Genomic DNA, 26240 nt, shown 5'->3' with positions numbered 1-26240 from the left:
TGAAGACGTCCAAATTGATCCAGTCCGCATTGAACCAGAGGGGAGGAGACGGTGCCGTGTGGGACTTTTGGCGGTAGGTTCTGCCCCTCCCCTGCTTCCAGCCAAGCCTCCTCTGCCCCCTCTGCGTTGCAAAGTGCAGCTGAGGACGAGGACATTGGTTCTCCCAAACCCCAGCTGGATCGGCCAGCGCAGCCTCTGCAATGTCAGCGCTTCTGGGAGCTGAGCCCTGGGTGGCACCTGAGCTCTCCAAACCCTGGGAACGGCCGTGTCTTCAAACCCTGGGAGGGAGGGAAGGAGCCCAGGTGGAGGTTGGACATGCAGCACAGCAATGCTTGTCTTCACCTCCCACAAGACTCTGCATTAATTTCCACATACTTTCAATCAACTTTTCAGAGGGAAACCTAAACTGTACGTTACACAGCAGCCTAGGGGTATGATCTGATGTCAGAGGGAGAGTCAAAGTGGCCACAAAGGCTCTTGCTGTGAAGGCAGCCAAGCACTCTGGCAGCACGAGAAGTGGGACAGACAAGGCAAAAGCCCTGAAATAAATTCCAAGATCAGATAGGCCTTTCCCATAGTGGCACGGAGGACTCGGAGTGGAAGCATAAATAGTCCAGGAAAACAGAAAGAGAAACCCATGATACGGAAGCTACATATTAAATATTTGATCCCTTCCAGCTGAGGTATCTGTATCATTCAGAGCCTGTTTTAGTACAAGTTGCCCCTCCCCTTCTTGGGCACTGTGTTTCACAGCGGAAGATGCAGTACCTGCACGCATTAGCGGACCCCACTCATTGGTAGCAGACCTGGTTTGGAAGGAATAGGACCCAGCAGCCAGGGTGCAGGCAGGGAAACAGAAGTTTATTATCTCAGGGATCAGTTTTCCGGTCTTTCTGTGAGTTACCGCTCTATAGCACCAAACCAGTAGAAACACTCCTACACACTTCAAGTGGCTTTGAAGCACCTTCTTCAAGTAATAGCTGGGCCCTGCTTACCACCATGATGAGAAGGTTAATCCCTGCCTGGGTAAACCCTTCTCTCAAGGAAGGGTCTTCACTAGGTAGACTTAAGCACTTGAATGCTTTCCACCCAACAAGCATCTCACAGGACTACTGGAATGCGGCCTCAACACCCAAACAAACTGCTTGTGAACCTTCTGCAGATCATGAGCTCAGCACAGGAATACCAACCTTGACCGAGCCAACGTCTCTCCAAAAATCTGCGCTGCCAAAAATAATTTTAAATTTTATTTTTTTTTAAAACAGAAGAGTTGGCACCAGCCCAGAGGTGATGTTCCTATCCACTGGGTGTTTCAAACAACAGTGATGTGACAGAACAAAGACACAAAACGGCTCTTTGAGTGGAAAATTAGGTGTTTCTCCACCCGCTTACCATAGGTTTCTCAGTCTCCATTCTGAGATCAGTTCCTGCAATCTCATACCAGGGATAATTAGGCTGGGGAACAGTTTCCCAAAGGAAGTGACAGGTGCCCAGTCACTCAAGATATTTACAACCAGACTTACAGAAAGTCACATGTAGGGAACATAGAATCATAGAACATCTTGCCACGACCCTGGGCACATGGACTCAGTCCATGAATTCTTTCCAGCCCTTTACCACTTCTGGCCCTAGAAGGTCCATGCAAGGATTGACTGGGCTGAGAAAGCCCTCCACAAGAGCAGACTGTCAGACCCCACATGCTGAGTCCCTCTGGGAAAGAAACCCCTCTGGACTTGCCTCTGCCAGCTGGCAGCTCGTGTGAGCAGCCCTCAGGGCACTGCCTCGGGGGAGCCACAGCCATGGGGCTTGGAGAGCATTCAAGAGGCAGCGACTGCGGGAGATAAGCTGGCCCGAGTAGATAAGGGTTAGAGGTGGTGATTATGGGGCAGGTCTTTGCCCCAAGATCATGACAAGACGGGTTCACCCACACACAGACCGTAATGCTGACTTAAACAGATCTCCCAGATCCTCATTTCCATGGCTCACTGCAGGCCCAGGTTCCCATACCGGCGCCCCAAAGCCCACGCACTACCTGGGTGCAGTGGCAGGAAGGCCGAGCGCTCACAGCACTCCCAAGAAGAGGGAAGGTCCCTTTTTGGGGGACCAGGGCCAGCTCTACCGTCCCTTTTTGGGGGAGCCGGGCTGGGGGGCCGGGCATGGGGGCCCCCGGGCAGCGCCAGGCTCAGCCGGCAGGGGGCACTACTCCCCGGGAGGGCACGGCCGCCCCGGGCCAAGCCCCGCCGGCAGCATCCAGGCAGCTGCCTGCAGATCCCATCTCCGCACTGCCACGGCTCCTGGAGATGGAGATCAGGGCTAGCTAAATCACTGTTTACTACTCTTTAAAGCATTTGCCCTCCTGCAGTTTCACCACATCCTTAACTCCTGGGCTGCCCACGCAGCCTCCCAGCTCCTTGATCTAGAAGGGAGGCAGCCACACGCCCACGGCTGGACCCAACCAAAGCCAGCGTGTCACACTCGCGGGTGGAAGCAGTTCCTGAGCCGCTTGGTTCCTGATATCAATGATAGAAATAAATAAATAAATGAAATAAACGATGACAAAATTATCCTCTCAATCACAACATCAGAGTACATAGTTCAGGCCCAGTCAATCATCAACCAGTTTATTACCATCTTACTCCTTATTAAAAAAAGCAACACACACACACACGTACACATACACTCCAGCAGTAATTACCCAGACCACAGCGCATCGCCAGTGCAGGCCTGTTTGGCCCATCGCTGCCATTTAGTTTTTTAATGGGAGAGCATGGTTTACACCATTCTGGAGGAGCAGATACAGCTGTGTTAGCAGGTATGGGTCCACAGTGGTGGGACTGGGTCCCAAAGAGGGAGGTAATGTGGCCCTAGGGATCGCTACCACGCTCTGAATCTGCCCACTTTGTGAAATCCACAGGAGACCCTGCCCCAGGCTGGCCAAGGGCTGGCACACTGAGCCCTGGGGAGCCCGGCTGCCATCGGGGCCAGCCTGACGGAGCCCTGGCCACCACCCCACCCAGCTGAGCCCACGCACCCGCCCAGCCCACCACCAGGCCAGGCCCTGTTCCCCGTCCTGATACCTGACCAAAAACCATGGACGCACCACAAAAAGCTACGACCAAAAAAACACCCGGCCCCAGTACCGTGGCCTGTAATCTAAAACCATAACGTTGCCCCAGCCTGGCCACCTTCCTCCTCCCAGCCAGATGTGAAGGGGTGGGGGAGGTCTCTTACACCTCACATGGAAGGACAAAAACAAACCCATCCCAGATATGCCCAGGTTGAAAAAAAGAAAAAATACTCATTAAATGTAATAAGCAGCCTCTTCATCTGACACTGCCTTGTCCCAAATAAATTAAATTCCTTTTCATTTAGACAGCACAGGAACCTGACAAGCAACCTTTACCAACGAGACGCCAGAGCTCAGAAGGGGAAAGAAATGAAAGAGAAAACAGCCCACACAACTCACAACAAATATAAACGCAGCATCATTTCAAAACCCCCGTAAACTTCCCCTCCGCATCCTCCCCGGCCGCCCGCGCCGTGCCCCGCCGCCCCGGCCCGGCCCGCGGGGGCCGCCGCGCTGCGGAAAGGACCCTGCGGAGCGGAGCCCCCGGCTCACCTCGCCGCCCGCCCCCGCCGGGCAGGGGGAGCGGGGCCGGAGCGGCGGCGGCAGCCAACTTCCGTAAAACAAGTGAAAGAAAAGTGAAAGAGGCTGCGAGCCCCCGGCAGCACCTGGTGCCGCCCCCGCACCCCGCTCGGCCCGGCCGCCCCTCGCACCGCCCCGCACCGCGATCCCGCCGCGGCGCCGGTAAAAGTTTCGGCGGCGGCCCCGGCCCGGCACCGGCGGAACTGCCCGCAGCGCCCAGCCCCGCGGCGGCGGAGGGGCGAGACGCGCGGCGGGGGCCGCCGGGCTGGGGAGCTGCGCACCGCACCGCCGGCGCGGGGGGCCCGGCACCGGCGGCCGCAGCGAGCGGGGGCTGCGCCGGGCGGCGGGCGGGGGACCGGGGGCAGGAAAAGGACAATTGTGCTGTACTTACCATAGTCGGAGAGACGAAAGCCGAATTCACTTAAATAATCAACTTTCATAATACTTAATTAATACCTAATTGCAGCTGATTGCTCCCGAATAACAAGTTGTTTAAAGCACTGATGTCATTGCCGTGCCGGTCCTCCCCGAGTCACTTTGGCAGCGGGGCCGGGGGCGGGCGCCGGGCGCCGCGGGGGGCGGTGACTGGCAGCCGGCGGACACGCCCCCGTGCCGGGCCCGCCGCCGGGGGCAGGTGCGGGGCCGGGGCCGCAGGGGGCCGGCCGGGGGGTGGCGGGCTCACCTGGGGCGGCCCCGGCCCCGGCACGGCCCCCGCAGCCAGCGGCGGCCCCCGCACGGCACGGCGCGGGGAGCCCGCACCCGGGGCGCGCTAGCAGCGCAGGGCCGCCCGCCGGGACCGGCCCGGCCGCGGTGCCCGCTGCCATCGCCGCCGCCTGCCCCGCGGGAGCGGCGCGGCTCTGCGGGCGGGCGGGGAGCGCGGCGGGAGCCGCCGGCGCGGGGCGAAGCGCGGGGCCCGGGCGCGGCAGGACCCGCAGCCCTGGGGCAGGGGCGGGGGCGGCGGCAGCGTGCGGGCTCGGCCGCGCGGTGCGGGGCACGGCACGGAGGGGCGGGCGCCCAGGGCCACGGCGGCGGTGGCGGCACGGCCGCCGGTGTCACAAGGCTGCCCGCTGCAGCAGCTTGCCCAATGCCCCGCAGGAAGCCCGCACCGCCCCGCCGCGGGAGCGCCTGGCCCACAGGAGGGGTGGTTTTTCTTTTGCAGCGAATTTCCTCATTTTTTGTTGCTTTATTTTTCTAAGTAGCAAAGAATGCGAGGGAGGTTCTAAGAGGCGTGTTGGGTAAACACAGATATAAGCCTCTTTCTTTAAAACAAACGAACAGATTATTTACCTGATTAAATAGGTATTTTGAGCAGGTTGTAGGCTGTTTTTGTGAACACACCACCTTTGGCTCCGTGGATTTTGGCAGAGTGAGGCTCCTCACCGGGGCTGGGGAGCAGTACATGAACTCACCAACTCTTAAATCCTTTTTATAAGCAGAACTTAATGTGCTTGACAAAGGAGGCCAGCATCATTACCCCACTGCACGGATGGGGAAACTGAGGCACTAGCAAGGGAAGTGACTCGCCGAAAGTGGCTGGACAGGTTGGTCACGGGGCTGGAAGAAGCCCAGGTCTGCTTGGCTCTGTGCACCTGGACACGCTGCACCCCGAGAGTGTCCTGAGCCCAGAGACCCAGCGCTGCAACCGCAACTCATCATCTTGGCAAGCACTGCATTTGCATGTGTCAAAACGTACAGGCAGCACACCAGGCCAGAGGGCAGGGAGAAGGAAGAGGAGGGGGGAGTCGTTTGTGAAACCCACAAGTGTTCTGGCTTCTCCAGGAAAAAATCTAAACAAAGTCTAGTGAAACGCAGGCATCCAGGGACCCTCCGAGCCAGGAAGCTGAGTGGGGACGGCAGTGTCAGGCAGGAGACAAGTGTGCCCTGCCTAGTGGGCTGCCCAGCCAAGCAGCGCTCCTTGCATGCAGCTCACCTTCCCACCTGGAGCAGTCATGCTACTGCTTTAAGGGAGATGGGCAAAACATCATCAGCATTGCCCCGACCTCCCCTCTGGGTTTCTAACCCTGCCGTAGGCACCAACCAACACCATCAGCCACTGCTGCCTTTAAAATCCTGCCTGTCTGCGTTTCACTGGCCCCAAGACAGACACCAGCCCAGCCAGCGTTACCCACGATCCTCATCAGAGCCTGCCCTGGTCCTTAAGTCCGTGTCAGACGCTACAGCACCTGCCAGGGAATATCCTACCCTGGGAAGCAATGAACAATGCCAGAAACGTTTGTGCTGCTTCACCCTGGGTTTGTAATAGTTCAGTTTGGACCCAATGCTTTCCTCCAGGTGTGAGGCTGCTGACAGGTCCCGTAAGTTCACTGCACCTTGTGTCACCCAGATTTCTCCATTTTCACTTCTCCTATGGACTTAATATTTAACCAGTGGGAGTTCTGCTCACTGCCACTGTTCCCTAAGAGGGCGGCTCCAGCTGTATCCCCAACTCCTTATGAGGGGGAACACGCACTGTAACACGGATGTGTCACAGCACATACAGAGCCACACAGACCCTCTAAAGATACCTGTTCTTCCACATGCACTGAGCTGAGCACGTTCACACATCAGTATACAAATACTCCCCACCCCTCCCATCCCAGCACGCACACGCAGCATGCATATGCACTCCGACACAGAAAATTATACTCTGTGCTCACTTAGATTCAAATACACACATATCCATACAGCGTGACACACATGAACCCCCCCCCCAACCTAAACACACCCGGAGGATCCCCTCCGCAGACTTCCCACTGTCCCTCCCACTCCTCCTTGCAGTAACAACTTGCCAAGGTGTTTTTCCAGGTGAAGTCCACGCCCTGCAGCTGACGCAACGGCAAGGCCTGATTTCCTATCTCAGCGATCTCCAGTCACAGGATCGGGTTTTATTTCCCCATACTCCCTCCTTTGCCTCTTACCCAAGGAAAGTTTTTTTCTTTCCTCTCTCAGAGGCTGTGGAGCTTTCTCCTCCCTTGGGGACCTCTGTGCCCCCTGTTTGGGCAGCATCCCCCCTTTTTCCCCCATCCCTCCAACGTATGGATGCTCTCTGAGGAAAGGCTGCCTCTGACCATGCCCTGGCAAGAAGCAGCTCCCAGACCTGCCCCACGCCCAGACCCCAGGAGCACTCGAGGGAAGGCAGCACTCCTCATCCTTCTCTGGACCGTGCCACTGTGCCACGGCAAGAGCTGCCCTGTCCACTCCAGCCACGGCTGCCCTTTCGTGGCAGGTGAAGAGATCTCTCCTTGACCATTCCTACCCTCCCAGGGGCATTGGGAGCTCTCAGTAATTAATGTTTGCCAGGTGCTCAGAGATCCTCAGATGAAAAGTGCAATGGGAGGGGGAAGGATGATTAATTTATTATTATTATTACAGTTTAATGCTTTCCCCGCAGACAGTGTGCCAGGGCTGAGCATGGGGTGAGTCACGCTGATATGTGGGACATCCCCCTTTCTGTGTCTCTTCTACCTTTGTTTTTCATGCTGAGCCCATTTTCTTGGCAGTTTCCCCCTCCTTAGCTGGAGCTGACCCCGGGGCCTGGGGCCGTGCTCTGGATTCATGTGGGCTCAGGGCGCTGGCTCTCAGATTGCAGGTTGGAGATCTGGCAGCGCCGTGCTCCTCCTCCTGCTCCTGCTTGGGGAGTCTATTAGGCAAATGATCTTGCCCTATTTCTGTAATTTTGTTTGATTTCTGTTTCGTCAAGGGAGGCGCCCAGAGGCCTCAGGGCCTGGGCGGCAGGAGCAGACAATCCGTGCTTTCTTTCCCTTTCCTTCTCTTTCTCTCCTTCCTTCTCAATTCAGTTTCAATCACATTATTGGCACATGGCGCCCAGAAAGCATTGCCAAAGCGGTTGTGCAGAGTCTCAGTGTGCTGGGTGGGGCTCTGCCAGGATCGCTTCTGCCATTTACTATTCCTTGGCGTTACTCAGTTTGACACCAGCTCCCCACCATGTGGCTGCTGCTCTTCCAGGCACTCCACAGCTTCCAGCATCTGCTGGAAGCCAAATGCTGCTCATCTCTTGACCACTGCCCAGAGGGAATGACTGTACCAGGAATGGGCCATACAGCAAGGAACGTACACTGTGCGTCCTTGTGCTCCACAGGGGCCCAGAAGACTTAGGGGGAAGGAGTGGCAGGGGTTTGAATGCACTAACAATTAGTTACAATTTACTACAGCTATTAAAAGTGCAGCCTGGGGATTTCAAGGCGAGGAGGCAAGGGGATAGTCCTACCCAGGCATTGCATCCAACAGGGAAGGTACCTGGCACTGAAGAGCTGGCGCTCTGCGTGCAAAACCAGCAAATGCCACCCTGTGCCAGCCCGGAGCTGCCCAGAGAAGCCTCTGAATCCCAGAGCGGCACACCAGGCACTGCGATGGCCTCCGGACGCACCAGGAAGTGGCTGCTCAAGGGCAGGTCCCAGGCTGGGCAAGACCCATTCCTGCAGATCATGGGGCAAGCACAAAACAAAAAAGTGATTTCTGTCTGGCAGAGCTGCAAGCCAGCTTGTGCTCCTGCATGGACACGCTTGGATGCAAACAAAAACACGAGCACATGCCATGTGCACACACACATGGTCACACGTAAGCGTACAAACACGAGAGGTTCTGTGTATGGCTGCTGCAGCACACTGGTGTGATGCCCACCTGGGCACCCAGGAACAGAGCTGGACTGTCACAGATGTTTTAGCAGAGACTGTCCTGCTCTGGACATATGTGGAAGGCCTGATGCCATGGAGACGGCAGGTGGCTCTGGGTCGAGAGGAGCTGCTACCCTACTTAGCCCCCAGGGTAATTACTCGCCCTCCCAGCAACTGTCTCCTCAAATGGTCTGGGTCACACCAACAGACGGGAAAGGCTTTCAGCATGCAGCCCAGCAAGCAAGAGAGATGGGGCAGGCAGAGAGGCAGGATGGGTTTTACGGGACTCTGACGCTGTGGAGTAGAGATGGCCTCCATAAATTCACTGTGGGTTTGACCCAGCTTGGGCAGGAGTGAGAGGCAGAAATGAGGGAAGGCAGAGGGAGCCTGGCACGTTATCCTCTCTCCTATAACTGCCCCATCACAGAGGCTGTGTCAGCCCTGCTTCTGCGGGGGGCACTGAGGTGGCTACAGAGGGGTGCTGGGGACTGTCCCTGATGGAGCAGCTGAGACAGACACTCAGTCGTTAGGACTGACAGCAGAGAAGTGAGGGGAGATGATGGAGGAGGTAAGAAATGGGCAGCAAGAGCAGAGAGAGGACACTATGAACTGCACACGGTGGGGACTGACTGTAACCCCTCCTCTGGGATGTGACAGCAGCATCCCCACCACAGCAACAGGGAGGGAAAGCAAAGTGTCCCCCTGTGCATGAGACACAGTGATGAGCACTTGCAGAGAGATGCCCATGATGCAGCACGCGTGCATCCGCATGCGCTCGCCCTGCTTGTGCAACCAGGCTGCCTGAGCATCGTCGGTGCTGACACAGGGGATATGCAAGCACGCACGCAAGTGACTCTGAGCAAGCCCGGGTCTCACCAAACGCTGCGCGTGCACACACGCCGGCACAGCACCAACAGGGACACATGTGCCTGTGCACAAGGGCATGTGTGCAGTGAAGTGGCACACGGACACCACCGTGAAGAGGCAGCAAAGACCCCGGAGAAAGCGTGGCTGTGGCCTCTTGGGAGCCCTGGCAGTGGGCCGGAGCGGGTGTGGGGAGCAGCGGCAGGCGGTAAGTGTGAGGCAGACGCAGCGATTGCATTACTGAAGGAGCCCAGGCTGGCAGTGCCGAGCTATCGTCCCTGTAATCCTGTTAGCCAGCAATCTCCATTCCGAAAGAGCTTCATTTCTTTGTGAATATTTGTAAACTAGATATCTAATGGAAAATTATAGGAAAATTATAGTGAAATTCATGACGAAGAAATCCGATTAGCCCTAATTCAATTATGCCATCTTAGCCCACACAGCACATTTCCCATTTTTTTCCCATAAATACCAATGCCAGGGGTCCGGGTAATCAAATAAAATTGAAAATCATCTTCCCATTAAATTCAATTAGCTGCAATTTCTAAAGCCTATCAGAGATTTTAATTACTAAATTATAAAATTCTCCAATGCTAAATTGAAACTAAAAAAATTGCACATCCTTGTATTTCAGAAGAAAAAAACCTAGCAGAAACCTTGAAAAATACCCTTCTCCTCCCATCAGCACCCACGTGAGCACGGGTCTGGGCAGGCTTAACCAGAGAAATGATTGTGGAGGGACATGAACCAGGCCTAGGGAAGAAGGTGGCTACCTCTGAGGGAAAGAGCTCAGACATCAGCTGAGATTAAAACCTAAAATCCAGCCCTAATTACAACTCAGTTGGGTTGAAAGAGGAAAGGGAAGAGGCTAGTAATCTTAGCAGCATCTCTGCTCCCTTTTTCTCACATGAGCTCCTCAGTTCTGGCTGGTTCTTGGCACCTCTGCGCTGCTCCACCAGTGACTAGTGACAAGCCACTGCACTCCTGTAGCCAGTGTAACAGCCGAGACTCTCGAGGAGTTGAAACGAGTTTTGCCTGCAAATGGGCTCGGTGAGGCAGTCCCTCGAGTCTCTGTGCGCCAAACCCAGGGCAGGAGAGCTGGTGATGCCCAGAGGGAAGCAGGAGGGCAGATGCTAGCTTTGTGCTTCTGATAAAGCTTCTTGAATAATAGCCATGCAAGCCCGGTCCTGACACTGAATTAAGGGAAGCTGGAGCCCTCAGCAAACTGATTTAGCTTGAAGCACTACTTCAGCAAACACGTGGGATGTTCCAGAGGAGGGGGACGTAATCACCCTTCCCTGATAGCACGGGGAACTCTCTGAGTTCAGAAGCACCAGGCAGGCAAGCCCATCTCTAAACTGTTCTTTATTCAACAACCAAACCAAGCAGGCAAATGGGGAACCAACGAAACCTGTGCCTACAGATGCTCTCTTCCAGCCCTGCTTCTCCAGGGACCAACACGGCACAGCGACGTGTCGAGGGGCAATTAACTCTGTGAACAAGCAGTGGGAGGAGAAGTGAAGCTCAGCTCTTCAGTTACAATACCTGACCCTCCACAAGGCAGCGAGTGAGGATTTTCTGACACTGCTTTTATGCCAGAGAGCACTTTTGCGTGGTACCCTAAAGGGTTTATTCATGCGCTAACATAAACGAAGCCAGTTTCTAACGCATTTCACAGCTTTAACTAGGTGCTCAGGCTGCCCCGAACCAGGCCGATACTCGGTTTAATTTACTGGGCGCCCGAAAGTTGCCAGCAGGGAGTTGCCCGCAAACAGAACAACAACAAAAAAGTTAATGATCTGGGCTTTTTCTTTAATAAATAGGCAAACTGGCTGAGCCGGATTGTTGGCTGGGATTCATCTCCCCTTTATCACCCTGGAGCTTCTGTGACACATTCTCCAAATCATCAGCATTTTGCAATTTGAGGTCGTTACCAAATACTATTTTTTTGCCAAGGAAGGGAGAAAAATAAATTAATAATTAAGAAGCCCAAGCAGGGAGAGGCTGTGGGTTGGATGGCGCTGCCACCTCCGTGGGGATTGCTCAGGCACCTGGCAGCCCGCCCTGTGTGCACCTCGGTCGCCGGCTCACCCTGGAATGTGGTGCTGGCACCCAAGTGCTACTTGATTTTACTATGAATTAATCAAAGCCTCTTCTGCAAACGTCTAACACTAAATCACCACTGGCTGAGCTTCAAATGCAATTCCCCTGTTCCAGGGATTCGGCACAAGAAGATTACCAGCTCCAGGTGAAAAGCTGAAGGGGGTTTCCTCTCTGCACATCTACTGGTACTCCAAGGCATCAGCCTCTCCCAGCTGGAAGGAGAATAGATTTCCTGCAACTCTTCTGCTCACAGCAGGTAACCACACAGACATTCAAGATACGCTGGGATAAATCTGTCTGTGCTGCCTGACTAGACTGTACTTACACCAGAGAGGAATTTGACTTGACTGCGAGCCGATGCAGAAGTAGAAGACTGTATTTGTAGCTTGTGTGTGCCTGCACCCCTATGTTTGCATAGCTGTGGATGCCTCTACACACGTAAGGCCACGCAGAGATGTGAACCTGCGAAATCCTGCTTGGGTACAGCTGCCTACATGTCTGTGCACATGTATGTGCGCAGCCTCATGGCACTGTGTGAGCATGCAGCCACCCGTGTGCACAGGGGCTGCGCAGTCAGATGTTGGCATGGCTGTCCACAGCCAGAGGTACACAGAATTTCTCCGCGGGCATTCTTGCCATGTCTATGTCTGCATGCCTCACTTGTCTCCAAACTTGCAGTATGGGGCACCCTCCTCATCCCAGCCAGCCCCCCAGAAGGCGGTGTGCTGCCGCTGACACTCAGGATGGCAACAGCACATGTCCCCGCACCGCTCCAGAGACACAGCACTGCCCTGAGCCATCGGCGAGTTGTATTCCCCTCTCCACACTTTGCCTGTCTCAGAGCCCTCTCATATTTTCAGTGCTCACTAGACCGTGAATTCACCTTCATACCAGTTACAGGGTTATTTAGCTTCTCCTGACTCCGATAACCACCAAACTTTCACTGGCAGCTCAGCTTTCTCCCAGGAGACATGAAACACTCTCACCTGCCCACGGTGCCCCCACCCATGCACACCCACCTGGAGCACAGGGGACAGATCCCCGAGCAGGATACAGTGCCTAGGGACATTGCTCACCCGCCAGTGACAGTCTCTTATCCCCACCCACATCTACACTCTGAGAAAGAGCAACAGAGCAGAAGAGTTAAAAACCGAATAGAGAGGGTGAAACCGAGGAAAGGGGGACAGAGAAGGAGAGAGAGGGGGGGGAAAAGGGTGATAAAGCAAACCCAGTACAAACAGAGGAGGAAGGACCCCCAAGACAAGACAGGAAGGAGCAGGGGAGGGAGGCAGGAAGAGCGCAGGGATGTACTGTGGTATTTTGCCCCTGCACACCCCACAGAGCAACACTGAGCACTTGACACTAACATATTCTACAGCTCTCCCTCTCCCTGAAATCTCAGGGATCAACCAGGCAGCCTCCGCGCAGCAGCCGGACTAGCTGTGCGTGGGCTGGAACACTGCTGAAGAATGATGAGGACAATCTGCCTGGATGGGAAACATGGGGCTTCCTACCAGGGTGCCCAAAGGCCGTGGGAGTGCAGAAAACCCCAAATGAGAGGGTGAAACCTCCATGCAGGGCCATGCACAAAGGCGGCCAGCAGCCCATCCCTCTTACTGACCCCCCCATCATGAGGAAACCCTCTCTGCTGTCCTTTGCTGGCCCAGTCTCACCTCTGCCACCCACCCTCCCACTGGTTTGGAGGCATCTTTGCCTGTTTCCCCTGCTGCAGACCTATAAGGCACCTTTTTTCCAGCTCTCCCTTCCACTGCCACAGCACCCGTCTCTTGGCATCATGTCTTTTGCCCAAGGCCTTGCTGCTCACCCCTGGCCACGTGGGCTTGCTCCTTGGTCTCCTGGGCTTTCCCATTCTGACTGAACAGTTCCCAGCTGAAGCAAGTGCTGCAGCGACATTTCACGCTGAAACCAAGCATGTGCTGACAGCGAGTGGCATCCCCAGGAGCTCCTTCCTGGCCCCCAGGGCTGTGCACAGCCAGACACAGCTGATGAGGTGCACAAGCCACTGCACAACTTGTGATGCCTCTTCCCATCCACGCCACCCCCCCGGGGTCTGGCCCAAGCTGTGCCTGCAGCAATTCACCCTTCCTACCCAACCCACTGTGGGTGTCCCCACCTCTTGTCCCCCACAGTCCCCTGGAACAGCTTGGCCCCCTATCCCAGGGGACAAAATCCCCCCATCCTTTGGCCCAGGGATTTCAATCCTCTGCTGCTATAATAAAGAGCTCAAAGTGGGCACTTCGGTATCTTACCACATCTAGGATAAAACTCAGACATGACTCCTCCACTGCACAGGGTGTGCACAGGTGCAGGTCTGCACATATTAAATGGAATAGCATGGATGTGGGAAGGGAACTGGGGGGGGACAGGGCTGCTCTTGCCCCTGAGGCAGCTGGAGCTATCCTAACACCAGAGACCACAGTACAGAAGGAACTGCAAGTGCCCAAAGGGACGAGAACAGGAGGGACCAAAGCAGTAGCTCTGGCACAAGCTTGTCACAGCCACTTTCCCCTGTCCTCAGGCTTCCTCGGGATGGTTCCTACTGCTGGAGTTTCTGCTGGATTTGCGTGGCTGCCCTGAGAAGGCAGATCTGGGGAAACATGGCAGAGACACCCCCGTTGCCTCACCTGCCCCAGGAACACGCCCCAGCCTCCTGCTTTCCCCATATCGCCATTAAAAAAAAGCTCTGTGCAAACAATAGATCAATAGAGCCCCGCCTCTTCGGAAGGAAAACAAACACCCGGATCACCGCAAATTAGAGAATGTTTCGCTTCACTTCATCCAAACAGGCTGACAATTTTTTTGGGTTGTTGCCACAGCGACAGAATAACACAGCGTTCAGCCTGTTGCAGAACAATCAATTAAGTTAATGCCTCCGAGTGCCTGTTTACTCTTCCATTTAGGAGGTGCTGCTCTTGCTCACTCTCTTTCTCTCCTGCTTGTTTTAAATTTCTCATCCTTTGCTTCCTGCTCCTATTTCTTCTCTATTTTACCTAAAGTCCCTCCCTTCAACTACCTCCTGGCTTGTAAGGAGCCTCCCGCTTTTTGGAAAGATCACCTGGAATAAAGTTTTTTCCTCTGACTCCTGTCATTTATCCTTTCTTCCTGGAAAAACAATGAGAGACTGGGGATTTACCTTCACTTTTCATGATACAGCCCTGTCCCCTCTTCCTGGTGTGCCCAGGAACTTGCAAAGTTTCTAAATGCCAGCTCCAAACATCCCCAGGGCAGAGTGGACCACTTTCTAAAGAGGCAGAAGTAACTCTGCTTTTAACAAGATTATGTGACTCTTGCGCTAAAGACCTATGAAGTGATCAGAAACCCTTCCACTATTGCTATTTTTTACACTATGAGCCATAACCATAAATGAAGACTCATCTTGTGCTAAATGCTGCTTAAAAAGGAGAACTATAAAAGGGCCTCCCATGGGTCTAGGTCTCATTCTACAGTCCACGTTGAATGAAACTTCTAAATATGTGCTTAAATGACTTTGACTTCAGCAAAACTCAACCTGGTGCTCAAAGCGTTTTGCTGAAATGTAGCCTAAACTGGGATACTTGAAAGTGTGCACCACTGCCAGCAGATCATGGCAGATCCACCACTGCAGTCCTTTAAAATAAAACGAACACCAAAACACCCCTTGGCTCTGTCCCTGACCGCCAGCGGTTTGTGCCAGGCCTTCAACAGACTTGCATGCTCTTGCTACTGATCTTGTAGGTTTATTTCCTGCTTTGCAGCCAGCGTGAGCGGTGACACTCGGCCGTGTAGCTTCACTGCCTGTCTGCAGCCACTTTCCCATCCTTGCCCAGCGAGCACAGATAACAACCCTGGGTCTCCCCGCAGCCCTCCTGCAGGCTACAAGGCATGCTACAGAGTGCCGAAATCACAGCTCTGCCATCCTGGGCGGGAAATAAGGTACCAGGGAGTGAAAGGATTTATCCAAGGCCAAGCCTGAGATACAATGTAGGCCTTCTGTCTCCTGATCTCTCTGCACCCTGGTGCTGTCCTCCTCATGAGCACAATATTCCTATGCTTTTATCTTTGAAGCCCCAGGAAAAGTGTCCACCTCCCTCACGTCATACACTGAAATTAAAGGCAAAGGCAAGCATGATGTGAAAACATGCAGATTCCATGATATTGTCTCATCCTGCTACTAGCAACAAGTGTCTAAATGTAGAGTGTACATTAATGTAGTATTGGAGAGATGGAACAAAACCGCAGACGGAGCAGATGGGGGAGAGGGGGACTCAAACACAAAGAAAAATTACAGGAGTAAGGTCAAATACGGCATCTCCCCTCTGCTTCCCAAGCTGAATCCTTTTCAAAGAACTCCCTCCTCCCAAGCTAACACTACCGCCCTGCTGGCTGCGGAGCAGTGAGGCCGGGGGCTGTGCAGGCTGCAGGACGGCCGTGCCAGCCAGGCCTTGCTGGGCGCACCCCTTCGCCCCCTCCCCGAGAAGAAGTTATCAGCAGAACCTGTCGGAGCAGGGGCTCGTTGACTGCTCCCTGTCCATTACAGCCCAGATTATAAGCATATTGCACAGAGCTCTCTGCACGGTGCTGGGGAAATCCAATACGCTGAAAGGTTAATGCAATCAATTAGGGTGACAAGGAAGTAGAGTAAAGCCTTCTGAGTAGATGAAAGCAAGAGAGAGATGGAGACAGAGAAAAGCAAAGGGAAGCAGGGGACGGGGGCGGGGGGAGGTGGGAAGGAGCAAAGAAAGGAGTGGGAGGAGGAGGAAGATGGTATACAGGGCTTGTGTTGTAGACCACAGGGCACTGGTGTGGCCAAGGGCACCGTCCTGCCCCAGCATTGACGGGGCAGTGTGATCCACAGGGGCAAGGCAGGCCATGGATCCCCAAGGCAGCAGGCAGACCAGGACTCCCCCTTCTCAGCTCCTCCTGCCCTACCACAGCTGCCCAGGATGTCCTGCTGCCCGCCTGCTCCCTAGCACCGCTCACCTGGGGGAATGGCAGAACTCTCCCTGTGCCTTTGCTGCCCAGCTACCAAGAAGGGATGGAAGCAACTGCCTGTGTTTAGAGTTGCCATGCAAGGCCAAGGATCTCAGCAAGCCATGGGGAAGCACAAGGGGAGGAGAAATAGGGAACAGGAAGGACAGAGAGCTTCCTCTGGCTGTTCATACACTCTGTGCACAAGGAAAGTTGAAGATGAACATGTGGCAGCTCTTTGTAAACCTCCTAGCTAGACACCAGTCATGACCACTGGCCACTGGCCTGTACCTCTCCCCTGGTGTCATAAGGAATTTTTATTTTAGTGTGGCTGTGTGGAAGCTCAGCCCTGCCAGTCTTGGGAGCACATGTAAAAGGTGAGATCTCCTCTCTCTTCCAGCTTCTCTCCACGTGTGCCAAGCTGGGCTGTCCTGCAAGGCCAGAGGACAAACCCCTGCCAAACCCCAGCTGCCGCAGGTTCGCCTCTGCCTGCAGACAGTCTGATGAGGATGCAGCGGCACTCAGCCCACCAGCACAGCATGGAGATCCCAGTGATCCCAGTGTCATTCTATAACGGGCATCCTGCTGCTCTGTCCTGCAGGGCACAGGCCTTTCCCTGGGGCATTCAGCTCAGGGGAGAGCCCTGTCCTTCCCTCCGTCCCCCGAGGCACTGCAGGCTGGCTCAGCTCCTGCTCTCTGACCCCCCAAGCAGCGCAGTACTTCATTAACCTGGGCTGACAGGTCAGCGAGTGCAGCCCCTTCCTACCACAGCTCCTGCTCACACACAGCTCGGCCTAGGAGAACGTGACACCAGCTCATTAGGACAAATTATTACTCTATAACCCCTGCCGCAATGTCCCTTAATATGCCTATTTAGCAAGAGACAAGTCCTGGTGGGCTCCTCGGCATTAAAACAACCTCACAAATCACCAGAGGCACAAGCACCATGATCCCTGCTTTTGGGGGCAGAGGCCAGGGCAGCTGCACCCCGGTGGGTGCTGGAGGGGTGCAGAGTCCTGTGCTGTTCTGCTGCAGACAAAACAAAACTCTTGGTGCACCAAGGGGGGATATTCTGCAAGCAAGGAGCTGCCATCTGACTGTGGCTCACCGTGCAGCCCAACACGTGCCCAAGTTTCAGTACAATGAGGTGATGTTCCCCAGTTGAAATCCAGTGCAAAAGTATTCTGGGATACCCATTCAAACCGCTGGGCCTGCTTCACTCTTCCTTATCCCTGCCTGACTGCCCTCCAGCACTACCATCAGCATTCTGTTCCACATGAGACCTACAAGATCCAAATGTATCCCATTTCCCTGTGATGTCTGTGAAGTCAGTGCCTGGCTTCACAAATTTGTCTGCAACACCACCTGTACTTGCTAGCTCCTTTCAGGTTAACCAGCAAAGCCAAAGAGCAAGTTCGGAAGCTGACGCTGTTGGCAGGCATCGTGTGCTGCCTCCCCACAAAAGGCTGCGCTGAATTTTGGGGGATTAAGCCCATTACACATGAAAGCATTCAGCTTGCACCTTGTGGGGAGAACAGGACTGCAGGCTGCCTGGGGCTAATCCAAGAGATTACAGAACCTCCGCAATTTTGGACACAGTGAGTGAGATATCACAGGGAAGACAGAAACGCGGGCAAATGTCAGAGGAAGGCTGCTACTGAACAGAAACAGGGAGCATGAGGAAAAGGAAAAGGGAGAGGGAAAAAGGAGAAAGAAAACAGTGATTCATATAACAGCACCAAAGGGGAAGGGGGGGGGGGGGGAGGGGAGGGGCAGCAGTGCCATACCAGGCAGTGGAAAGTGAGGAAGAAAAGTAATGGAAAGAAGAAAGGGTGCAAAGTGTGTGATGCTGGGCACCGAGAAGGGCAGAACGAGTGCAAATGGACACAGAAATGAGGGACCTGAGAGAAAAAGAGAGGGAGGGTGGGAGGAAAAGGAGGAGAAAAGAGCAAGAATAGCCACGCAGTGAGGAGCACGCGGGCAAGGCAGAGCGCTGTAACCAGGGTTGTGAAGCATGAAAAGGGAAGAATCCGCCTGTTCCTTTCAGCGCTTGGAGCATGGCACTCGGTGGTGACCTACACTGTGCCCGGCTGTGATCACGTTTTCAGGGCCACTGCCTGCCGATCCCAAACAATGATGGGGAGCCTTTGAAGTCAGAGAAAGAAGCCGCAATGTGAACTGGGGACTTTCTTTTTTTTTTCTTTTTTTTCCCCCCATTTTTTTAAGGGCCAGTGGAAGGAGGGAGGAAAAGGAAGGGCTGAAGTGGTGGGGGGAAGGTTGGAGGAGAGGTTGCAAGGACAAAACAGAGAGTTGCTCTCGGTGGGGTGCCCCGAAATGAGAGAGACAAAAAGAAAACAAACAGTTTATGAGTAGGGCACATGCTGCCTGTGTCTGCATGCCCTGCGCTGCTGGCCCCCTGTGCTCCCAGGGAGGCTTCTGTTCCCCAGCAATGATGGATGGACGCATAGGGCCATTCAGGCCTGCCATGTTACAGCAGCGGTATTTACATAACACTGGCCTTCCACCGGTCACCTCTGACACTGCCCAGCCCGGCTTGGGGCCCCCTCCCACCCCAGCCAGCCTGGGCCCCTCTGATACCACTCGGACTCAAGCCCATGAGCTCCCTGATGCTGGGCTCAGGGGTCCCCACTACTGCAGGGATGCTCTGAGCACAGGCACACCGCAGTGAGTGCTCCCAGCACCTCTGAGGGGATGTCTCACTGAGCAGAGCACCCCCTCCCCTCCCCACCACCACTGCCACTCCTGCCCTGGCCTGGTCTCAGATTTGCCTTGGTGCCTGGGGAGGGCAAGGAGCAAAGGGAGAAGTGAGACTTGGCGGCACTGCAGAGGGTACAGTGCAGAGACGGAAGAGAGTGGGAGCTCTTTGGGTGATACATAAGGGAGCCCTGTGGTCCCCCTGGGGCCACGAGGAAGAGGCAAGGGCAGCAGGAACTGCCTTGGTGTGGCACGGACTTCTCCATAACCATCACCTGAGGTGACATAGGGACCTTCTTACCCAGCACATGGAGACAAGGCTTTTAAGAGAGGCAGTAATTTTTCATTTCCTTGGGCTCTAGGCCTCTAACTCTTATCGGGCATGGACTAAGTGACCGTCCAGATCTAGGAGGCTGTGAAGATGGCGGGTTTTTTGCAGTAACATAGACCATGAGGGTCTAGGTAAAAGGAAAATCCAGATAAGTCAGGATTCTGCTGGAGACACAGAGCTGCTTCCACCCTACCTGCATGGTGCTAGCAGCAGCCTGAATAGCTAAAAATGTGCCAGAGGAGGAAAGCATGTACATCACCATCTTAAATTACATGAACTGAGCTCAGCAAAACTTCACAGTAGATGGAGACTGCATCCTATTCAGTGAAAGGACCTTATTGATCTCCCACTAGCCCACATGGATGAAGACAAAGCAGTACTCTCCTTGTTAAAGCCCTTACACTATTTTTTATCTGTAAAGACAGAGGCAGTAGAGAAGGTATACAAGAAAACCCACAGTGACAAAACCAGTTGCCCAGAACAACTAGTGTACAAAGACAAAGACAGGATTAGGACACACATAGGCCATGTCTGCATTAGACCTTCTTCTGTTTTCACCTCTATAACAGTCCAAACCCCGAAGTTCTAGTGCAGACACAGCCACAGTGAGCAGGCCATAAAGTGTGAGAGACACGCAGAGGAAAAGAGAACCCAGGAGGGTGTAGTGACATACCCATTGCAGTCTGAAGTCTCTCCTACCTTTCGGAGATTTCAAGACCAGGTTTCTTGCCTCGTTTTTAGCTCTAAATTCACTTCATACTGGAAGGAAAAGAGAAAGGATCCAGTTAATACACAGGGCACACCTGACCACGAGCCAAGGCACAGACACTCACAAAAGCTGGGTGAGAACCCAGCTGCATGGGACATTCAGACTTCACACGGGAACAAAGTGCCTTCCTGCTCCTGGCTGCACCACGCCGTGTCATGCACACCACAAGACACAGCGCTTCACTGTGCACAAGACTCCTAACACGGGCTGGGAATAATTTAGCATAGAGAGAGCAGCTGTTACTGGCCTGAACCCTGCCTCCCAGGTACCACAGATAGCCCTCATGCTGGTCTGTACCATACTTTGCCCACACATCCAAGATGCCTTCTTCTCCACGCTAAATTTTTCCCTTTCCAATCTTCCCATTTCCTCTGCTGGCCCTCTCTCCCAGAGGTTCACCAGTGGGCTAACGCTGAGACCTCCCTTGCACAGCAACGGGGCACAAGGTGATGTGGTGCCACACTGGGTCCCAAGGCACTGAACCCCTTTATCCAGTCAACTATGTGTCTTCCTTCCTGGAGAATGCAGAACAAGGAGGAAAGAGAAAAGGGACCAGGAAAAAAAGTCACAGCAAAACACATGAAAAGTGAATTGAATTATTTAAAACCATATGTTCCAAAAATGTGACAGAGCATAAAAGCCGTGCTGTGAGACTTCTGGAGGGGGTGATCCTGCAGAGGCAGGGTGGGAGGAGAGCTCACAGGAGGGGGAGGACTGCTCCACAGCCAGCCAGCCAGCCAGCCAGGGACTTCCCTCTCCTGGAGCTGGAAGGTGGCTGGAAGCACAGGGTGATTTCGTGCACAATGGCAAGAGTGCTTGGCCCATTCCTGCAGTCTCGGTTTTGCCACCCTGCCGAAACAGCCATCACAACTGCCTGAGATACGGCAGCAAAATGAAAAACTGGCCCGAGGTCACACACAGTGAGCCCTGCTTGAATCCAGGAGCCCCAACCATCTGTATCAAGCGCTGGCTCACAGCATGCCTCCCTCTCCAGGCTGCAGCAGTGTGTGCTGCGACTCCGACTCAGCCACTTGTAGGGGTTCAGCTTTAGCCCCTCAGAGAGCAAAAGTGAGAGGGACTTGGCTCTGGGGACTCTGTGCTGCCACTGTGGTTTGCCCCTGTGTTGTGGGGCCCTGGTGCACCATGTGTGTGGATGGCCTCCTCCCATCACTCACACTCCACCACTGCCTGCATGCTGCGCCAAAGATAGATGCCTGGTGTTGGCTGGGACCCAGAGTGGGAAGGAGCTGGTGAGATATCCCAGATGGATGGATGGACACGGGGCACAGGGAGCCCCTCGGGTGAGGAAGACGCATAACCAGCCTGGCTCCTTCCTTTCACACTCAAATTCTGGTGCTAACAAGGCTGAGGGCATGACTGGAGTAACAGCTCCCCCACTTGAGGTCCCTTCTCCCACCCTGGCACCCTCTGTCCTTCTGGCACTCTCATCCTCTCTCCCACCTTTTTCTTCCCTTTGTTCTCCCTTTCTTCCTTGCTCTTTCCATCGCTTTCTCTGCCATTCTGTCACGCTCTTTTTTTCTCTCCTTCCCTTTTGTTCTCTCCCCCTTTCCTGAGCTCTCTGCCTGTAACTCTCTCTGCCTTCCTGGCTTCACTCCCTCGCCCCTGTGCACAGTCAATTCTTGGGTCTGAGTTTTTAATTGTTTTTTTTACTCCCCTTCTTTCGGCTGCAGCTTATCAATGATGCAAGAGGAATAACGCCAATTTACTTAGAATGTGTAATCCCCAAATCAGATTGGGGGATTGTATGAGGCAATATGACCTTGCATATGTCTCCATTAAAGCCAGCCAGGCCTCCTCTTGTATTCTGTGTTCCCAGTACATATTTAGACAGATAACGCTAATTGTACTTGACATGTCCTCTTAAGGATGGACTCTTCCCTCCCCCAGCTCTGCCTGCTTCCCTGCCTGACAATGCGCCAGAGCAGAGCCCGCTCGCTTGCAGTGTGGCATGGCACAGCACCTGCGGGGCTGGCCAGCCGGGTGGGCGCCCAGCACAGCCCGTGCGCCCAGCTCCGCTGTGAGAGCACCGGCCGTCCTCCCCGGCACTGCACTCCTCCATGCAGGAAGCCAGGCTGGCCAGCACCGACAGGGTGAGGAGCAGGGGGAGCATTGCTGGGACACAGTTAATCTGAGATTACATGCTGTTACTGTGACAATCTTGGATTCTCCAGAAAAATGAGCAACGTGTTGCCACCTCTGAAGCCATGGTTGCCACCTCACCCTGTCCCTCTTCCCGCTTACCACACTGCCAGCCCTCCTCCTCTTCCCACCTTGCCCCTGCCTCCTTGCCCTCCTCTGGGGGACTTCCCCTGTTACGTGCTCCAGCCCGCTCCTCTGCTTCGGGAGACCAAGTGCTGGTTCTTTCCCCTGAGTCAGAGGCAGAAGAACCTTTTGGGGACAGGCCCCAGCCATGACACAATACCCATCACCAGCAAGTAAAAAGCTCCAAAGCGGTCAGACAAAAAGAAGAGACTTGCTCGCCATTACCATCTTCAAAGCTTCCCTCCTTTCCAAGGAAGTGCGTCCCCCCAGCTCCACCTCTCGGCTCCAACATCTGAGCATAAAGCTCTTCAGACAATTATTTGTATCTGGCTACTGGCCTGTGGATCCCAGCTCCAGCTTCTAGGGAACGTTGTGAAGAAATCACAGAATCACAGAACAGTTTGTGTCTGAAGGAACATTTAAAGGTCACCAAGTCCAATCCCCTGCAGTGAGCAGGGACATCTTCAACTTCATCAAGTTGCTCAGAGCCCCATCCAACCTGACCTTGAACATTTCCAGGGATGGGGCATCTACCATCTCTCTGGGCAACCTCTGCCAGTGTCCTACCACCTTCATTGAAAAAAATATCTTCTTTATATCTTGTCTAAATCTACCCTCTTTTAGTTTAAAACCATTACCCGTTATCCTACCACAACAGGCCCTACTGAAAAGTTTGTCCCCATCTTTCTTATAAGACCCTTTTAAGTACTGAAAGGCTGCCTCTTCGCTGTGCCTGACTGTACATCACTGCTCCAGAGCTGACAAGCAGGATGCAGGATGAGGAGGGAAGCTTATTCCAAGGAAACCAATGGATCCAAACTCTTCACCAAAGTGGACTCAGACTTTTTTTTTCCCCTTGATACAACATCCTAATTCGACTTTTTCAGTATCTTTCCTTCAACAACCTTTTTTCCTTCCTCCCCTTCCTACCCGGCAACTGCGCATTTATTAATTCATGAGGCACTAATTAGTTCTTTGTTTAATTTTGTGTTAAACAGACTGACCGGAATGATAACGACTTGCAGCGTTGCATTACGGTCCCCAACCGCCCCTGTTTTCTGACAACAAGGGAGCGCAGTGAGACTGGCGTGATGAACCCCAATTCCCACTCCAGTTGCACTTCATTAAGTCAAAATGTGACAAGAAGCTTAGAGAGCAACTTTCAGATCGGATCGCACATAACAATTGGGCAGGAAACTTTCCGAGGGGGAAGCGGGAGAGGCACTCGCAGTGAAGGCTGGCACCACACACAATTCCCTGGCGTGCCTGCCTTAAAGGAGCCGGCTCGGGCTGTCGGCCGAGGCAGGACTGAGGGCACGTGCTGGCAGCGAGGAGTGCCAGGGGAAGAAGAGGAGAGGAAGGGCGGCAAGCCAAGCCAAATGCATGGCAGGGCAGGAGGCATCACTGCTTTCTGCTCCCCTCGCTTTCATTTGCACCAATGGGTTGTGTTGTCAGCCTGTGGGGTGTGCAAACAAGGACCCCAGGCAGGATAACCCTTCAGCGAGTCACTCTGGGAACTCTGAGGGCATCTTTAGGCACCTTCAGCTCCATGCCTCGGTTTCCCTCCCATAGCTCTATGGTGAAACAACTGGTGATCCTCAGCTGCTCTTCAGTTGTAAGGAACTACACAATTATAATAGAGTCCCCTAAACTGCAAAGGGCGAGATCAAATACTGGCACCCACATTGCTACAATGATTAGCGAGGAGGCAGGTCTGACACCAGGGAGAGCAGTGGCTACTCTCAGGGGGAAGGAGCTGTGCCTTCCTTTAACTTTGTACAGCGCCCGACGCTCCAGTGGCACTACCAACACCTGATCAGTCTAGTATCAGCAATAAACCTGGTAAGCAGCAAAGCAAGTGCCCCTCACCCTGAGCTCAGCTGTATGGGTGGGAATCCAGCACCACAGCGCTGCCGGTTCCTGAGCTCCCTGCCGAGTGCCGCAAGTGCCTCCCTTGTAGGAGCTGTGGCACAGGGTCTGGGCACACGGTCACACGCCTGGCCTGGCCCAAGCCTCACCCGGCAAATGAAGTCTGAGCGTGACTTACTCCTTGGCACCAGCCAACATGGGACTGACCAACAGACGACACTGGGAAAGCCATGTGAGGACTCTCTCTTGAGGTCACAGCAAGCCCAGGGAGTGACACTTGAGCTCTGTGTGCGCGCACAGCAGTATGTCCTGAACAGGGCAGGGGCAGTCGAGAAAGCACTGCGACCAAAGCCTCTGAGCCTCAGGGGACACCTACACAGCATCAGTCTCTACGTGCATTATCAGTATTTTCACCTGAGTGAGTTCTAAATGTATGAGTCTTTGGGGAAGGGGCCAGGCTGCAGCGAGGTATCACAGCATGGTGTTTGCCAGTACGCTCACAGCTGAACAACACACAGATCTGCCAGCAGACATGTTTGCACTGGCTTCCATCTTTCATGAATCTGGAATGCAGCAGGGACCTCTGTGACTGACAAAAAGGCTGTTCCTCCATGACAGAAATTCTAGGAAGACATCAGATCCCTCTGATTTCAGTTCTACACGTGCCCTGGATTCCATAAGAAGGCATAAGTAGCTATTAGCGCTCAACTGGAGGGTTGGATTGGTGTCCAGAAAGGGCAAAAGCACCCATTAACACCTGAAGCAAGGAAACTGAGAAGGTCCAGAATTGCTGAGGACAAGAAATACCCACTACTGTCACCAGCCTGGCAAGCCTTCTTGGTTCTGAAGAAGGGCTGGAACATCCTGGCTGCTCTATAGATACAGTTGGGCCTTGTCATCTGCTGAGTAGATGTTTCAGAACAAAAGGCAGATACAAACCTCATCTCTTTCCAATGTGAGCCCAGCCTGGGCTCTGGGCCATGGACCCTGTCCAGGCGCTGATGCTGAGAGGAATGCCACTCACACCCTCTGTCAGGAGTGAGGGGATGGGATGGTGGCACAGAAATGTCCCCAGACTGGGCCAAGGCTGGCCTGTGCAGGGGGAGAAACTAGTGAGCCAAGGTGAGGAACCAGCACGACCAACCAGGCAGAGCGAGGGGCAGCTGAAGGACACCCCACGTTTGCTGGGACAGAGTCCTGCACAGTCTCACCACAGTCACACGCAGTTATCATCTCCTACCGCTCTTGGGCTGCTCAGGGAAAGATGCATGGGCTGAAGGAGAGGGAAAGCTTGTGTTATCTCCTGTTTCCCCTTTCTCGCCTGCCATTACGAGGCAATGCCAGTAGCGCAATACAAACCAGCGACATCCACTGACTGTTAGGGCTACACAGTCGCCAGTGCTCTCAGCAAAGTTCTGGTGAAAATGAAGGCAAAAGGCATCCCGAATAGGTCATGGTCTGCCCCTTCTTCCTAAAACAACATGCTAAATGTCCTAGACTCCATCCCCAATCCTCTTTAACCAGGAAAACTCTCCTGCCAGGATTACAGGCCCATTGCCCCCCCCTCTCTTCCCCTCCATCTGGCTGGGAGCAGCCTGGGACCGAGCGCTCTTCCCAGCCCTGGGAGAACCCTGCAGTTTCTCTCTCATAAAAAAGAAAAATGGGAGCTATAAAAAAGGCAAAGAAAAGAAAAGCAAAGCAAAGGGAAATCACTGCGAAGGAAGAAAAGAGCAAAGCCCCCCTTCCCTTCCCACCCCTTCCCCATTACCTGCCTTTTAGCACTGGGTAGAGCCGCCTGCTTCATTGCTGCCAAGGTCTCCCCCTCGGCACAGCACTCCCCAGCGAAACCCTGCCCTGCCTCTCACCCTTTCCCCCTCTGCTCAGACCTGTTGAGCAGAGCCCAGTCCAGCTCAATAAGGTGACGCAGAAAGAAGGAGGAAAACTGGTGCTGGGCAGTAGAAAAGGACAGTGGCCATCCTGGAGGGAATCCTGCGTCTCAGCGCTTGTTGGTCACCTCTGGAGTGCTGGAGTCAGGCACGGGACAGAGGGATGGGAGAC

The 26240-nt window shown here is 54.1% G+C and overlaps 1 protein-coding gene across 7 annotated transcripts in view; it reads right to left on the bottom strand.

Annotated features, from left to right (window-relative positions):
* CASZ1 (castor zinc finger 1) overlaps positions 1 to 26240 on the bottom strand; it is a 208189-nt gene that overhangs the window by 91057 nt on the left and 90892 nt on the right. For 4 of the 7 annotated variants that reach the window (XM_055798843.1, XM_055798848.1, XM_055798844.1 and 1 more), the window contains exon 1: positions 4038 to 4182. In XM_055798843.1, the coding sequence (XP_055654818.1) occupies positions 4038 to 4086 (49 nt within the window). In that variant the 5' untranslated portion in view covers positions 4087 to 4182. Of the gene's footprint in view, positions 1 to 4037; positions 4183 to 19934; positions 20021 to 26240 lie in introns of those variants that run through there. The other 3 variants (XM_055798847.1, XM_055798845.1, XM_055798846.1) reach the window with 3 other exon arrangements.

Source organism: Falco peregrinus, chromosome 3 (assembly GCF_023634155.1).
Source record: "Falco peregrinus isolate bFalPer1 chromosome 3, bFalPer1.pri, whole genome shotgun sequence".
Lineage (NCBI taxonomy): Eukaryota > Metazoa > Chordata > Aves > Falconiformes > Falconidae > Falco > Falco peregrinus.
The sequence above is the reverse complement of the archived record's forward strand: the minus strand, read 5'-3'. Positions and strand labels throughout refer to the sequence as shown.